Source organism: Accipiter gentilis, chromosome 26 (assembly GCF_929443795.1).
Source record: "Accipiter gentilis chromosome 26, bAccGen1.1, whole genome shotgun sequence".
Lineage (NCBI taxonomy): Eukaryota > Metazoa > Chordata > Aves > Accipitriformes > Accipitridae > Astur > Astur gentilis.
The window spans coordinates 14,233,718-14,247,531 of record NC_064905.1 but is presented as its reverse complement, the minus strand read 5'-3'; the positions used below and the strand labels follow the sequence as shown (position 1 = coordinate 14,247,531).

Here is a 13,814-nt window from a genome sequence, read left to right as displayed (position 1 = left end):
TGACTGTTCTCCTAGCCTGAACATCTCGGTTAAGTACTGAAAGCTGTTTAGGATGAGTCTGGGTCTTGAGCAACTGAAACTAATTCAAATGATGATGGAAATTCTTAATTTGGAAAATTTTGACCACATCTCAACACAAGTCCACGGATGTCAAAAGCCCAATATGACTGGCAACCTCCCAAATAAACAAAAACAATATTCGGTACGGTGATGATAAAGCCAGGAAGAAGCACAAATTCTGCTTCCAAAGGAATGTCAAACAACTTTAGTAATGTCTAGGGAGCATTTTCCTGGCATAGGGCCCTCTTCAGTCTTTCCAGCCTGGCTTCTTACTCATTGCAATGTTGACAGTGTCTCTTTCCATCTTCTAGTACTCTTGGAAGCTGGTTCATCCCACAGATAAATTCTGTAACAAGGATTGCCCAGGAACAGCAGAAGAATATGAGAGAGCCACCCGGTACAACTACACCAGTGAAGAGAAGTTTGCCTTTGTGGAGGTGGGTGCCATCTGCACAAGAGTAGGAACCAGCCAGGGCTGTTTTCCTGTCCCATGTTCCTCAGGCCAGGGGAAGAGGAAGGAAGGGCATCTCACCATACTTAGCCCTCATCCCTGTGGCCCATGTTAAGGGATTAAGGGTTGCCACATCCCTGTGGCCCTTAATTTGCCCAGAACTAAGGGGCAAATTAAGTTCTTAGGGAATCCTGCTGGGATAGAAACACTGCACCAATGCGTGACGAGAGCAATTCTCCTCTCTTTTTCCTGATCCTGCTCTTCTTATGCTGTGTTTGTGTGCTGGAGAAACACAGAGGTGAATCCTTATGTTTTCTTAATATTGCTGTATTAAGCCTCTCCTGACCTGAAAAGGGGGTTCAGGGCTCCTGAAAAGAAAAAAAAGGTGTGGGCTTGCAGAGCAGTGTGATCTGAAGCAAGATCAGGAGCTACATTCAGGTGCTGTGCAAACACAAGAGATCCTCAGCCAGTCCCCGTGACCCATCAACCATCGGTCCAGCTGTCTGTGGACTGTGGCAGTGGGAGGCCGAGGCCCTCACACCTTCATCTTGCCTTACACAGTCCAAGGTGTTTGAATATTACCTTCATTTTTGTGGCTCACTCCCTCCTGAAAATTGTCACTGTACCCTTGTCCAAGGAAGACTGTGCCCTGGGGTGCATGCAGGTCTGTGCAAGCCACGGAGCTGCACCCACATGTGGAGGTTGCGCACTTTCCTGGGATTGTGTGTTATTAAAGATATCAAGAGATCAGGAGTGGAAGCAGAGCCTGCCTAGGGACAGGGGCCATTTGCAAGAAACTAGTGGTGTAAATGCTCTCCTCGGCTGCCTTTGATCTGTAAAGCAGCTACCATCAAAAAAATTAGCCACCTAATTACTGGGCTTAAGTTACTTGAGTAGAATTAATTTAATCCCAGATTCTCTTAATGTTGGATTTATGGACCTCTTCATACAACGGAAAAATAGAAAATACATCTGGGTTTCATTTCTGCTTCAGGTAATTGCCATGATCAAAGGTCTGCAAGTGCTGATGGGCCGGATGGAGAGTGTCTTTAACCAAGCCATCCGCAACACTATCTATGCAGCCCTGCAGGACTTTGCCCAGGTGACCCTGCGAGAGCCGCTCAGGCAGGCGGTCAGGAAGAAGAAGAATGTTCTGATCAGGTCAGTCTGTCCTTCTTGAACATAATGTAAAGCCCACGTATTTATTTGTGTAACACATTTCTACTATATAAGCATGTGGCCCTGCATACACCTCAGGGTATACAACCAGCCAACATACCTTGGCCAGCAGTTCTTTGCAAGGTAACTTTTGGGCATGAGTACCCCAATAATGACAGTGTATATCCCCACCTCAGATTCTTTTCCTCCCATACGTGCACAGCAGTGAGTATTTTCATCCTGAAGTAGAATCAAGCTTAAGCACTACTTTCCCTCTCTCACTGACTCCAGTGTCCTTCAGGCAATTCGGAAGACGATCTGTGACTGGGAGGGAGGTCGAGAACCTCCAAATGATCCTTGCCTGAGAGGTGAGAAGGATCCTAAAGGTGGATTTGATATTAAAGTCCCACGACGAGCAGTAGGACCATCAAGTACACAGGTATGTAAATGTCCATCTCCCGTGTAGGGAATTAATGGTCTTACAGCCATGTAGGAGTCTCCCGCCATGTGCATTAGCAGCTGTTTCCATGGTGTGTTCCACAAAGTCTTCACACTGTTGTGTGTTAAAAGCTGCTTTGGTGTCTTACTTGTTGTATAGCTCCCAAAACCTCCTTTTTTAGGGGTGTAATTATTTCTAAATCAGAAAGATAGTGGCTTATGAGTGCAGAGAGTAGTAGCCACCTGGGAGAAGTGTTATTTTTTGTTGCAGAGCACCATGGCTGTGTGTGGTGGTGTCTCACTGGAGAGTGGTAACTGCGTGTCAACTTTCTTCCAAAGCTTTACATGGTGCGGACCATGCTGGAGTCCCTCATAGCAGACAAGAGCGGCTCAAAGAAGACTCTGAGGAGCAGCTTGGATGGGCCGATAGTCTTGGCCATTGAGGAGTTCCACAAGCAGTCCTTCTTCTTCACCCACCTTCTCAACATCAGTGGTGAGGTTATGGCAGGGGGAGGCTTGAATCCAACTCTTGCATGCTCAGAAAGGCAAAGGTAGATCAGCTTTGCTCCTCGTTGACCTATACAGAAGATCTTCCTTGATTTTTCCCAGATGTCCTACTTCTGCCTGATTCAGGCATATTTCTAGGTAGTAATCATTATGTGAACAGGACTGAGTCAGCAACAGCAAATAGCCACAGGTGGCAGTTTATTTTCTAGAACTGGAGTTTTCTTTCTGTCCCAGAAAAAATTCTAAGCCACTGGGCACAAAAGAAGTCTTCCTGAGTAACTCTGAGCCATTGAAATGTTCTCCCGGGAGTTCTAGAGCAAAATAAATGAACCCTTCTTTTTTTTTCCATTACAAAGTGCTCAGACAGCATGGACATAGTCTGGGTTTAAAAACAGAGACACCCTAGAAAAATGTTCCATACCCAAAACTAGTCCAATATGAGGCTGCAGAAGCTGCCTCATGTGCACTTCCCTTGCTGCCTTCCCCGTGGGGGTAACACGGGTGCCCTCCCACCGGGGGGATCTCCTGCATTTCAGAAGCGCTGCAGCAGTGCTGTGACCTGTCCCAGCTCTGGTTTCGAGAGTTCTTCCTGGAGCTGACCATGGGCCGCCGCATCCAGTTCCCCATCGAAATGTCCATGCCCTGGATCCTCACGGACCATATTCTGGAAACCAAAGAACCCTCCATGATGGAGTAAGAGTTGAGCTGTGTTGGGACCATGCATGCACTGGGGCTTGGGATTTTGTTGTGGAGTAGGGTAGGCTGGTGATGAACAGTCTTTTTGACGTGGGAGGGAAAATAGATGTTTCTTGACTTGCTGTCACATGAATGTGTACTGTATGAATACCTCCTTAGGAGACGCACACGGGCGGCTTTCTGGCACTGGCACTTTTGTGTCATAAACCAGCAGTTGGCAACTGCTTTATTCGGATGTGGGCCCAGCTTGGTGGTACCGTCATCCGCGTGCAGCAGTCAGACAGCCTGTGCAACCAAAGGGATGTGGGCCCTGGCTAAGGCACCTAAACACTTTTTTTTTATATACATGATACATGATGAGAGGAATTGCTGTTCTGCAAGTATAATTATGTTCATAATATCTTCCTCATTAGGAAAATTTTGGTTTCCATTTTACAGCCACTGTCAAAGCACTCTGTGGAGTGAGGGCAGGATGAAAGCTTTTTTAAGGGCAGAGGAGAGGCAAGTGTTGATTGAACAATTCACACTTAGCTCAAATCCAGATCTGTTCTAGCTGCTTCCAGCAGGACACAAGGAGCGAGAAAGAGTCTTTGGGGGGGCTGGAGTGAATGGAGGTGATAGAATTGAAGTCAGAGAAAAGCCATTTTTTGCACCGAGCAGGGCACATGCAATGGCTGCCATTTATGCTGATATGCTCCAAAGTTAATTTAAGACATGATCTGTCTTCTTGCCCTCAGGTATGTACTGTACCCCTTGGACCTCTATAATGACAGTGCATACTATGCCTTGACCAAGTTCAAAAAGCAGTTCCTATACGATGAAATTGAAGCTGAAGTAAGTTCTCTTCATCTTTATTGTATGGAAGGAGCTCACTGGGGTCACATTGCCCTGTTTGACAGCCCCACCCAGCAGTTCAGTAAATATGTTATAGGCATCTCCTGAAAAAAAAATATCCATCAGACTGAGAAGTTTTCAGAAGATCAAAATTTCCAGAAAGGTTACAGGTTCTGCTGATTAAGGGCTTCAGCTCAGCTGTACCCATGGGGAACAGTGGAAGCCAAAGGCTGTCAAACACTGGAGGCAAGGAAGGGGCTGTCTGATGGGCAGAGGGTTATGGGACATCAAAGGAAAATGAGAAACTGGAGATCCCTGAGAGGGAGGGATGATTGAGGATGGGGGACCAGGACCTGTAAGAACATGCAGAAACTGTAAGAGAGAAACATAACTGCAATTTTCTGCTTACCTTCAGCATGTGAGAACTGCAGTATGTTTTTTAGATAGTGTGGCATTAATGTACGGATTAAATTAGAGCTCTGTGTTGAGTTGTGTTGATCTTGCATGCGTAGGAGGAAGCTGCTCTGTGCTGCTGACACCCTCACGATGTCTTTGTTTTTTCTCCCCCAGGTGAATTTGTGCTTTGATCAATTTGTGTACAAGCTGGCAGATCAGATCTTTGCCTATTATAAAGCAATGGCTGGCAGGTAGGAGAACCTGACTCCTGATGATGAGTGATGATATCACTGCATCCAAATTGCTGTTAACCAAAAGGTTCCCCTCAGGGAGTAGCTGCTGCAGGTAGACATAACAAAATACATCATCTCTGTCCCACAGAGCTGGCTGTCCATGTCAGACCAGTGTGGATGGGGAAAATGAATTAATGGTGGCAAGGAGACATGGCTATAAGTGAAAAAATAATAATTGGCATCCTAAGTAGCTGTCTGAGTACAATTTGTGAGAGCAGCAGAAAACCAAACTGAGACTATTGAAGGCATGTCCTTGCTTGACTTCTGTCTGTGTACCAGGCAGATAAGGAGTGGAAGCCTCCCATCTCTAAGAAACAGGAACATGAATTTGTCCTCACCCTCGTAAAGCAGCAGGACTTGTAATGGCCAGAAGGGTACTTATTATCTTAGGTCACACATCAGACCAGCTGACTGTAGACTTCTGCAGAATCGCTTGCTCCCTTGTGGGGAGATAGGCCCTTTGTGACATTTCCTTCTAATCATTTAAAGAACGTGGATGAACTCTAATGAGAGTCCTCCTCCCATGGCCCCAAAGGTGAACCAAGTCTTTGGTGTAACTCTGCAAGGAGTTTTGTCTCTAGATCACATTTGGCCTTAGAGAAGGAGGGCAATCACCATCACCAACCAAATATTCCCACAGCAGATCTTCAAGGAGGGAGCACGCCAGTACCTGGCACTAGTGATAACTTTCAGCACAGTCTTTTGTCTTCGGGAATGTTTTCGCTATAAAAGCCAAGAATGACGGACAACAGCATGGCAGTCCCCAGATAACAACCACTGCTCTGTGATTTAGTAGTGAAATCAGAGTTATTAGTGTGTGATTGGCATTCAGAGCATGATGAAAGGAAGGACGAAAACAACTCTGGAAAAAATCCAGAGAGGAGCTGATAGTGTATGTTTCTTTTTTTCCTGACACTGCTTCCCTTTTTCAGTGTTTTATTGGACAAGCGTTTCCGGGCTGAATGTAAGAATTATGGGGTGATTATTCCATACCCACCATCCAACCGCTATGAAACACTACTCAAGCAGAGGCATGTCCAGGTACAGTGCAAGCAGTAGACTCCAGTACTCATAACTCTTGGTCTATTATCCTTTTGTTGGTGGCTGACATCCTAGTGCTGGGCTCAATCAAGGTCAGTGCTGGAATGAGAAGTGTTGAACCTGTTTCTGACGCACCGCACTCAGGACATGGGGCCCAAGGGGAAAATGAGTTATGTTCCACATTTCCCTCCTTCCCTCTTAAGTAATAGTAAAGTCAGCCAAGGTGTTTGCATCACCACTTTCACATTAAGCAGACTTGGATACTTGGGTTTAATCTGTGTCTGTTAAAAAAAAAAAAAAACAACAAAACCTTTTCTCCACCTGTATATAGCATGCAAATATTTTTCTTCTTTTCCCAGTTGCTGGGTAGATCAATTGACCTGAACAGGCTCATTACCCAGCGTATCTCAGCAGCGATGTACAAATCGTTAGACCAGGCCATTAGCCGCTTTGAGAGTGAGGACCTGACATCCATAGTGGTAAGAACTGTTACTGACTGAGAGTATGAATAGAGAGAATAATACACTGCTATGGATACACAGTCAACTGTCTTCTGCTTCAAGTCCCACCTACAGTAGGTTTCAGCCAGCCATGTATCCTCTTTTATGCTGCTGAGTCTCTACTATTTCTATTTATGCAGCTTTAATGGTATTATTATTGGACCATTAAGTATCTCCATAAATTGTAAAGTGACAGGCAGCAGTTAGATTTTGCAGAGATCATATAAGAGAGTCCTGTGATCTGGGAGAAGGAAATCTTGACTATAATTCCCCCTGTTGGATGAAGGTGGCTGAGACATCATTTGTGTGTGTACAGGATATGCTGCCTTTGATACATTACAGGAACATCAGAGTCAAGTACTGTAAAATTAACAGTTTCCACCTTTGAAGGATTCTGATGTGAAAGCCAGCCAGTGCTCAGCGGGAAACAAATTAATTTTGCTTCCTGCAGGTTTAGGAGATACTGGACCAGGACCCCTTCAGTAGAAGTGCAATTGGCCTTGGCCACTGAGTTAAATTGATGTCTTTAGCATTTGCTATATCCTCACCTGGAAAGTTCTGCGCAGGTGTGGATATAAAATCATTCCCCTGGCAATTAAATCAGCTGTTTCTATTGTCATCTTGGTAATACGTTGCATTTGCTGCTGCTTTATGTGCTGCAGGAGCTGGAGTGGCTCTTGGAAATAAATCGCCTGACTCACAGGTTGCTGTGCAAGCACATGACTTTGGACAGCTTTGATGCCATGTTCCGGGAGGCCAACCACAACGTCTCCGCGCCCTATGGGCGCATCACCCTCCATGTCTTCTGGGAGCTCAACTTTGACTTTCTACCCAACTACTGCTACAACGGATCCACCAACAGGTGAAGAGAAAAAGCAAGGCAGGGGGCACCTGGAGACCCTGCTTTTCTTTCCAAAATGTCAAACCTGCCACATAAAATTCACATGCATTGCAGTGAGGTTTTCACTCTCTATGAGATGCAACAGTTACAGTTAAAATGAAGTTAAAGCCCACCAGCTCCCCTTGGCCTTGAAAATATTAGTAACAAATTCAAGCAACAAAGTTGGACAGTGATAGCAAACAACTGAGCTAGTTTCATTCAGAGGATTGGTTTACTGAGCAGCAGAGCTGTGGTAGTTGCTCAATATGGGTTTCTTTCCTGCCCCAAATGAGAAGAAACACCACCTTTGGTAGGTTAAACTGACATGGTTTACACCACCAATAGATTGGGGAAGGAATTTGCATTCCAGTGCATGTAGCTTAGGTGATGAATTACTAATTAGTCTGCAACTGCAGCTCATCCTGGACCATGCCATACCTGTGCTCAGCACAATTAACCGGGCTCTGACCGCTTTCCTCCCCGTCTCCCATGCCTGCCGCAGGTTTGTGAGGACAGCAATCCCATTCACACAGGAACCCCAGCGGGACAAGCCAGCCAATGTTCAGCCATATTACCTCTATGGATCCAAGGTCAGTAAATGAACCGAAACAGCCAGAAGGGGTGAATGTTGGAAGTATTTATTTAGGAAGGGAGAAATGCAAGAACTAGTTCATTAACAGAATGGTGGCTGCAAATGTGCAGGGTCATGTTGCTGTGTGAAACCAAAAAGCCATGCAAGAAGCATATTCAGTGTGCTTTTGCTATTGCTTTCCCATACTCTTCTCCATACCATGCCTATGTTAGGGGATGCTGACACTGCTCCGTGCTCGGTATTGGCATTGAGACCAAGTCACATCCATCTAAATGTGCGGAGGAGAGCAAGTTGGAGCTCCAAAGCAGTGCTCCTCCCCAAGGAAGGTACCATTTCAGAAGTCCCATTTTTAGTTCAAAATGGGAATTACTAAAATAGTTGTATGTGCAAATATAGACTACTTAATACTGACAAAAAGCTTTTGTCAGGCTGTGATGACTGTTTATACAGACGTTATGAGGGCTTGGGGGGTGATGCTAGTGGAGGATCACTCAAGTGTGAAACTACTTGAGTGGAGTTTATTTCTTGTGCATGTTGATTGATGGCTCTGAAGTGAACCTACAGCACTGATGCAGATTAGCTAATCACACTACAGTCAGCCAAGCGTGGCCGTTCCCAGAGAGCTGACTTGGTTTCTTTTGAAAAAACCCTCAGCAAATGGGAATATTTTTGTCACTTGACAAAAATCTTTCTCCCTGCGAGCAACGTCCCCACCTCATGTTCTACCCTGGGAAAAACAGTCCCTATGGACGCACAGGCAGTCCTGTTGGCAAGAGCTGGGAAATAGCAGCACGAACTAAACCTCTAAGCAGGGTCTCCATTTATTTTGCTCTCACTGAAGGCCGTGCTGCGGCAAGATGGCCCTTTTATCGTCGCTGGTTTTATAGGAAAAAAAGCAGCGGGGGGAGCTATACGGACTCTCCCTCCTGAAACTGGAGCTCCTCATTAGCACAGTGGTCATGGGGACTTCCAGAAGCTCCTCTCTCAGTCCGTCATTCAGTGGCCTCTCCAGTGAGCTGCTCCCTTCGCCCACTTCTTCGGGGCTGGTGTCGGGATGCTTCAGCCTCGCAGCCCGCTGGCAGCGTGCGGACCAGAACTGCAGGCAGCCGTAGGCCAGGAGAGCAATGAAGCAGAGGAGCAGCAGGCTGCTCACCATCCACATGGAGGTGGTAGGTTCATGCTTAGAGCTGCCGAAAACCAGGGGGGTTTTGTCCAGAGTGTGGAAGGTGGTGCAGTGGTTGCCAGAGGGGTAAGAGTTCTTGCACGTGATGCAGAGGACGTAGATGGTGGATGGCGTGAGTCGGTGGAGGACAAGGGAGCTGAGGGGGTGAGGAACTCGTTCCTCGCGGTGGAAGTTTTGGCGTAAATAGCCGGCGAAGATGCTGTTCCAGTTGGGGCGGTACATGACATGGTAGTAGTTCTCTGGACAGGGGTTGTTCATAGCCCAGGAGACGGTGGCACTGGTGTAAGTGATGTTGTGCACTTCGATGTTCATCGTGCCCCTGAAACCAGATGCAGGGAGAGGCTGAGTTTCCCGATTCATGTACAGGCTCAAAGGCCACCAACGTCAGTGAAATCTTTCCACCAGCTTTACTGGCCCTTAGATTGAACTCAGGACTATGCCTGGCTAGCTTAGATTAGATGTTAGGTCTTAAATGGTTAAAATTACAAAAGATTAATCCTGATGGAGCCCAGACTACTGTATCACCCTGCTTCATAACTAAAAAAAACAGCTAGGACATAGGGCATACTTTATGCTCTAGTTAGTGTTTTTTTTAAAATGTCTTCTTTCTGACTAGTTGTCTACATAGAAGGTTTTTTAGCTTTTTTGTTTCCCATGGAATAGAAAGGATACTGTGAGTGTGATTAACATAAACTGATCATTAAACTAGCTCCAACTTGCCTTGTGAAGTTGCCAACAGATACTTTGATTTTACACCTAAATGCCATTTAAAAAGCTGCATAATGATTAATTCACTGGTTTAAGTTGTTGCTGCATTTTCTGTACCTTACTTGTTGCTTAATAGGGTACAAACTCTTTCTGTTCCTGCAGCATCTCACACTGTAATATTAGGATCTTAACTGTGAAATCTGAAGGTTGGTGAAATATAAAATAAATGCCTTTAGGGAAATACAAATAAATGAATAATAAGTACAAAGCTCTCCCCAAGATAAGACACTGAGCACTAACAAATTACTGTACAGCAACAGCCACAAATCACTTCAGTACATCACTCCCTTAGATCCCCAAAGTGCTGGCTGAGCCTTGTTGCAGGGTTCTCCCTCCCAACCGGCCGAGCGCTCTGAGCAAGAGCTACGTGCAACAGAACCAGTTTCTTTTCTTCCTCTCTCTTTTGCTATAACTAACTTTGCTTTAATTCACCCAAGACTCAGCTCATCCTAACGACTGTTTTAACCATTCTTACACGAAGAGCCGAACAGCACACGCGCCCATCGCTGAGCCCTCCCAGAGCTGCGGGCAGCCGCTTACCTCCCCGGGCAGGTCTGCAGTGGCCAGTCGGTGCTGGTGAGCAGTGTGGCCACGGCCGGGCAGCGCCTTCCCCTCTTCCCACCACTCGCCTCTCCTCCTGCCTCTGCTAAATCCCTTCCCCGCGCGCTGCCTCGTATTATACCCATCTGGGGCTCCGTCATCTCTCACCATAGCAACCAATAAGAAAGGATGGGCAGGCATCTTCGAGCAATTTGGGAATGTTATCCCTAAAAGCTTCTGCCTGGGAGAAGTACGTCTCCCCGAGGAGAAAAAAAACAAGTCAGGTAGTCTTGTTTGCTGGCTTGTTTGGGTTGGTTGGGGTTTTCTTTTTTTCCCCCTATCCACAGTCCCCCAGCGAGATCATCACTGCCCCCCAGCAGGGTCTGGGGTTAGAGACACGTTGGCACATGGTATGAAATCCGGGATCCTGGCCTGCGGTACACATTGATAGTTTAGCACTCAGGGGTTTTGTCTTTAATTCTATCATTTCTTGCACATTTAAACTACTGATTTAAGGCAAAGCTAGATTTTCATCCCTGATGCTGCAGCAATGTCCATTAGCTTTTTAATATTTTCTAAGGTGTGTGATGGGAGTCAGAACTGGGTTTTCAAAGACCTCGATGCCCTGCTGAACTCCTGTGGGGTTAAGACAGGCTCTTCTTTGAATGCCTCTGCCTTACAGACAACTCGGGCATGTCCCCTGTCAGTCTGGTGAGAGGGCAGGAGGGAGACGCAAAGCCAGTGCCAGCAGTGTTTTGGGGAGCAGCTGGAGTCTGTGGCCAGGAGGGGACAGACGTGGCACCGGGCCTGGTAAGGAGAGGCTCTGAACAAGTGACTCCCTGCTCTCTGAAGCCGAAATGTGTTCGAGAGAGGAACTTTCCCAGAAGAAATGTTGGTTCTGGGTCCGGAGTTACTCATTCCATGTCGTTACTGGAAAGGTGCTCTCAACATTTCAAAGATCTTCTAAATATCAACAGTGATGAGATGATGCAAACTGCATCAGGAGGGGCTATTACAGTCCTGGGGAATATGTGTGACCCTTGCTTTTGATTTACATTTTGCAGTTGTGGATGTTTCGGGTTTGTCTTCCAAGATCTGTATTCCCTTCTGTCTCTGCGAGTGAGCTGCAGCTGCCAGCGAGCTGAAAACTGGGAGCAGAGAGGAAAATAATTATGGGCAGTGATGGAAATGAAAGTGCTCCCAGGTGGCTTTCTGCCTTTTACATGGCTTGGTCCTCCTTACAAGAGCAGGGGGAAGGAGAGCTCTTAGCTGGTCCCATGCTGTGAGTAAAGTACATCCTTGCCTGCAGGGAGAAACCTGAGGATACACATCTGTGCCTCAGAAAGGTGGATTACAAAAGGTGGTAATGCTTTCATGAGAGAATGACTTTCTTACAGCATTTGGGTTGTTGAGTTTATCAGTGTTCACAGGTGCTTCAAAATTAAATTCCAGTTGTTCACAAATAAGATGTGTTAGCAGGAAGAGAGGAAACCAAGGAAAACAGAAATAGTTGTATTAGGCCAGCAAAAGGTCCTGCTGACCTTTCTGCATGCCATGATCAATACCGCCAGCTCCAAGGAAACCGCAGCAAAGCTTTCAGTGGTGTTAGTATTACCTGCTCTCAAAACCAAGCTTGCACCAGTTTACACTGGTGATGAGCTTGAAATTCTCATTTCCCAGGATGAGAAGATGCCAAAGCCATGTCAGTGCCAGGACCGCTCCTGCACTGGTGTTCCCCATATCTGCAGCTGGACCCAGCTGTGGCCCTGCCTGGGACCGCTCACTCCTCATCATAGGATGCAAACGGCAGGCGCGCTCCAGTGGCCAGCAGAAACCGAGCCATTTTCTGTCATTCAGCCACTTACAAAACACAGCAGGTTGCCAAGTCTCCGACAAAGAAGCTGCAAAATTACCAGCAATCCACTACTTACTGCTCATTCACCACTTCTTAGAACTGTAAATGCTTTAGATTGGGCTTCCTTTATGTATTTTCATGTGTCCTTCTGTTTTTCTTGGCACTGCTGGGCCCAGGGTCGCACCAGACTCACTGGAAATCCATTTCCCTTTCCCTGGTTGAATTTGCCCCCCTCCTTTTTTAACAAGCGTGCAGGCAGATGTAACCTGAAGGACAGCGCATGCTGCTGGCGCTTGTAAAAATAGTTACAGTGTGTGAATGGGATGGAGCTGCTCTATTTTCTGCTGCCATGTCTGCAGCAACAACACAAAGGCGTTAAGGACCTGTGGTTGCTGCAGGAGGTGTTGGAAGCGGGGGCTGCTGATCCCCTCCAACCAACTGCGTGGGCTGTGCTACCTGGCCTGCCGTGGCCGTTGGCTTGTTGTAAATAATAGCGGTGTATATATTTCCTGAAAATCAGTAGTTGGTATAGTGAGGCATTATTCTGAGACACAGAATATACACAGACACAGTCTCAATACAGTATATAAACATGCCTGCTGCATTGTACATGTCCTGTCCATCCCAGCTGGGGAAGATGTAATTTTTTTGCATGAATGTCTTAGCAACTGGCTGATACAGCTGAATATGGTAAAAGCTTTATAGGGAGACTGAAGGTTGCTTGTGGCAGGGAAGGAACCAGGCCATATTCAGGCTGTTTGACTTAGAGACCCTCCTCTGACAATACTGGTCAGAATTGTTTTTCACTTTCTAAGACACCATCTCGACTGTCGCACTGAAGTTAGGTTGGCTAGAAGCCTGGACTAGTCTTGGGCTGCGTGCAAGTCCTTTTTTGTCTCTAAGTATATTCCTCTTTTGTTAGCTCTTCATTTTTCCAAGGGGATTCTGGCACAGGCAGTATTATCTGCCTATTATCTCTCTATCTGATCTATTTTATCGGATAAAACTCTTCCCGCCTTCCCTCAGGTGAGCTCAGACAGGTCTGGGTGATGGCCAAAAACAAGCTTAAAGACATGGAAATGACAACTAGGTTTTGTTTTGCTTCATCTGCTCCAGAGCATCCCTAGTAATCTCCTGAGCTCCCAAAGCAACGTGGGGGTTTTCCCCACATGCTCCCAAGTACGGATTGCTATCCCTGAGACCTAGGTGCAGGGTGGGACACCTGGGCTCTGCGGGACACTAGGAATTCTACCCCACAGTGCACATCACAGCCTGCCTGCACTCCCAGCCTCCCGGTGCCAAAACCTGCCTGTTTGGCCCCAAACCAAAGGTGGAGCAAACCTCCGCGGTGTCTTCGGCAGCTGCTGCTCCCAAGAGGTGGCGAGGTCGGGGCTTTGCTCTGGCTCTCTGAGGAGGTGGAAGCGACCGCAGCGCGGGGGAGCGAGCCGTGCTGTGCAGCCAGCTTGTACCTTCAGCTGTTTTGTCTTAAAATACCCACTGGTGTCATTTTTTACATCCTACAGTCTTTACCCCAAGCTGTGTATCTCGCCCTTAAATGGAGTTATATTTTTAATTGCTGGCAGAGTATTATTATTAGACACAAGTCTGCTGCTAGTGCGCTG

General features: G+C 46.7%; 2 protein-coding genes across 2 annotated transcripts in view; one reads left to right on the top strand and one right to left on the bottom strand.

Annotated features, from left to right (window-relative positions):
- CYFIP2 (cytoplasmic FMR1 interacting protein 2) overlaps nt 1-13,814 on the top strand; it is a 52,684-nt gene that overhangs the window by 23,845 nt on the left and 15,025 nt on the right. Inside the window, exons 13-23 of the mRNA XM_049829517.1 lie at nt 372-497; nt 1,506-1,672; nt 1,961-2,108; nt 2,447-2,600; nt 3,151-3,307; nt 4,048-4,144; nt 4,715-4,791; nt 5,766-5,874; nt 6,234-6,353; nt 7,037-7,236; nt 7,757-7,844. Coding sequence (XP_049685474.1) covers nt 372-497; nt 1,506-1,672; nt 1,961-2,108; nt 2,447-2,600; nt 3,151-3,307; nt 4,048-4,144; nt 4,715-4,791; nt 5,766-5,874; nt 6,234-6,353; nt 7,037-7,236; nt 7,757-7,844 — 1,443 coding nt within the window. The remainder of the gene's footprint in view (nt 1-371; nt 498-1,505; nt 1,673-1,960; nt 2,109-2,446; nt 2,601-3,150; nt 3,308-4,047; nt 4,145-4,714; nt 4,792-5,765; nt 5,875-6,233; nt 6,354-7,036; nt 7,237-7,756; nt 7,845-13,814) is intronic.
- Nucleotides 8,583-10,528, bottom strand: FNDC9 (fibronectin type III domain containing 9). The gene is made up of 2 exons (XM_049829516.1): nt 10,338-10,528; nt 8,583-9,348 (listed from the first exon to the last, which is right to left on the bottom strand). Exons 1-2 carry the CDS (start codon nt 10,496-10,498, stop codon nt 8,679-8,681), a joined length of 831 nt encoding a protein of 276 aa, XP_049685473.1. The 5' UTR covers nt 10,499-10,528; the 3' UTR covers nt 8,583-8,678.